The sequence below is a fragment of the Sitodiplosis mosellana genome, unplaced genomic scaffold (genome assembly GCF_009176505.1).
Source record: "Sitodiplosis mosellana isolate CC-2019 unplaced genomic scaffold, AAFC_SMos_1.0 Smas_scaffold_6959, whole genome shotgun sequence".
NCBI lineage: Eukaryota > Metazoa > Arthropoda > Insecta > Diptera > Cecidomyiidae > Sitodiplosis > Sitodiplosis mosellana.
The window spans coordinates 1-2,669 of record NW_022602086.1 but is presented as its reverse complement, the minus strand read 5'-3'; the positions used below and the strand labels follow the sequence as shown (position 1 = coordinate 2,669).

General features: G+C 36.3%; 2 protein-coding genes across 2 annotated transcripts; both read right to left on the bottom strand.

Moving 5' to 3' along the window:
* Window positions 1-344: 344 nt before the first annotated feature.
* LOC129580047 (zinc finger protein 684-like) lies at window positions 345-2,120 on the bottom strand. The gene is made up of 3 exons (XM_055470243.1): window positions 1,742-2,120; window positions 1,009-1,672; window positions 345-906 (listed from the first exon to the last, which is right to left on the bottom strand). Exons 1-3 carry the CDS (start codon window positions 1,931-1,933, stop codon window positions 374-376), a joined length of 1,389 nt encoding a protein of 462 aa, XP_055326218.1. The 5' UTR covers window positions 1,934-2,120; the 3' UTR covers window positions 345-373.
* A 36-nt stretch (window positions 2,121-2,156) lies between these two features.
* Window positions 2,157-2,666, bottom strand: LOC129580046 (heat shock protein 70 B2-like; the record flags this gene model as incomplete). Its single annotated transcript, XM_055470242.1, has 1 exon — window positions 2,157-2,666. A coding segment is annotated over one exon (363 nt), but the record flags the coding sequence as incomplete, so codon positions are not given.
* Window positions 2,667-2,669: the final 3 nt, after the last annotated feature.

Here is a 2,669-nt window from a genome sequence, read left to right as displayed (position 1 = left end):
AATCCCTTCATCTAAGTTAACTTTGAATAAGACCACATTTGATTGTATTTCAAGAGAATTTTTTTCGTTTTTTTCTCATACAAGTATAAAAATATTACACACATTCTTCGTCTCGTGTTTATAAAACAAATGCTTGGAAGTTTTCACTGAGAATTATGGCAAATGGAAACAATCATTAAATTTTATTGAGATTATGAAAAAAAAGAACAAATATTTTTTTCATTTAAGGTATTTTTTTGTCAAGCTAACTGTGGCACATCTTCTTCGATTCAATTTTATAGTAAAAAGGATAACAATTGGAACTTCAGCTTTGGATTTTTATGTGGATAAAAACAACATTGGCATTTTTTTTTTGGTTTTGAAAAATTTATTTCTAAAGTTTGTGATCTTTGTGTCTTGTTTTCATATGTCGTGCGACATTGCGTTGTCTAGCGAACACCTTCAAACAAATTGGACATTTGCTTTTGTTGACGCCGCTATGAATTCGTTTGTGTTCCGTTAGACGGTATTTGTTGACCGTGGCCACGCCACAAATAACACAAACGTACGCATGATTTGTATCATGCACTCGCAGATGAATATTTAGATGGTATTCACTGCTGAATGTTGCAGAACAATTGGAGTAAGTACAAGCTATCGATTTGGCCGAATGTTTCTTCTTTATGTGATCTCGAACCTCACGTGGAGTGACGAAACGATAACCGCATTCGGTACACGCGTGCTTTTTTATACCGAAATGATACTTAAAATGGAGTATAATACTGATTTTGGTTAGGAAAACCTTTCCGCATAAATCACATATGAATTTCTCTTCCTGTGTGTGTAGATTGTGATGTAAGTTTCGACCAGCTTTTTGTCTGAAACCTTTTCCGCAGTATTGGCACTTGAATTTCTTCTCATTGGCACCTGAAAATAGGATTAACCGTGAGAAAAAGTGGGTCCACTTTCCATTCGAATCTTTTCTTCGTTCTAACTTTTCTTTCAATTAAAAATCGATATGAATTTCACCTTCGTCATGCTTCGTACGCATATGGCGGATGTACTCGGCTGAATTTTCGAATTGTAATCCACAAAGTGCACATAGCTCGGAGGCTGGGCTGAAATTCACTACATCGTCACTATTATCGGTTCGTTTTTTCCGTTTGATATCCCCAGGTGGAGCAATGGATTCATCGGTGGATTGAGGAATTTCTTTGACATCTGGTGAAACTTCTATCACATTTGAACTCTTGTGTAATTTGGCAGCCTCATTTTCTCTCTCTGAATTCTTATTTTGGTGGTTGTCCTCAATTGTAATGGCAATATCTTCGTATGGATCAGTTGAATATCTGATATAACTCTGGTCGAGTGTCGGTGAATCCATGCTAGGATTTGAGGAATCGTCAACAATAGACTTTTCCTGCCTCTCCGTATACGCATCAGCTGTTTGACTCGCAATGTCCAAGTGCAAATTGTTAACGATTTTCAAAGTGGTTTCATATTTTGTAGTAACATTTTCAGGTCCACCGTCTGTCCTCGACTGTTGAATGTTTGATTTGCCCACAATTTGCTTGTGAAATTCCCTCAACTTGATATTGGTTCCATGGCATTGATTTCGAAATGCATAAATCAAGCGTACTTTGTTGAAACACTTTGAACAGATTCGCTGTGGCTGCTGCTTTTCACTAGAAATCTATTGAATGATAAATAATTGCTTGATTTGCTGTTGAATTCTCTTCAAAGTATTTGATTTGAAACTTACATTCACGTTCAACAAATTCTTTATCATCGATACCGTCGAACGATTTTCGGTTCCACTCCATGAATACAACGAATGTATGGATATGAAATTTGTATCTGTTTTAGCCAAACAAACTCGGCACAGCCGCAACAAAGCGTTGATTCTATTGTTTAATGACGGTGGAATCGGAGTAGAAGAATTTTGATGTTCCATTGCGATTCATTTTAAAATGTAAAGCAGAAGAAGCCGCATCTATTGTGCGAATGAAAGTTGTTTATGTTATTATCATCTGTCACTCATTGCTTGACGTTTCTCGGTGTAAAACACTCAAATGCTTTTCGATGAATCGTGTTGCTCGTGCAATTCAAAGGTTTGTATTTTTCGCATTGATTTTATTAAAATTCTTTATAATAAAAGATTTTTTTGTTTTTTTTTTCTCAACTCAACAGATTTGATATTTTTATTTTATTCTTCTTAATTCTAATTACATTTTAATCTGAGATCTAAAAATAAATTTTCTTATTTTATTACTTTTTGCTTGTGATACTGATTATTTACTTATTCGCTATATGTTCTTATGGATTTAATCGACTTCCTCAATTTTTGGACCACGATGACTGTTGGAGTTGTTTCTAGTTTGTTGGCCGCAGCTGCTTGGTCCACTTCCCGCTCCACCAGTGTGGATCTTCGTCGTGATTGGCGAGCAAATCTGGCTGACTTCTTGCATTTTGTGTTCAAATTCATCTTTATCGGCCAATCCGTTGCTATCAATCCATTTGATGGCTTCCTCGCAGCAATTACGTGCCTTTGATTTATCATCGTCGCTCAATTTGTCACCAGCTTGGTCGATTGCTTGTTTCACACTGAATACATATGCTTCCAGGCTGTTACGAGCAGAAATCCTTTCGCGTTGTTTCTCATCATCTTCACGATATTGTTCGGCCTCAGA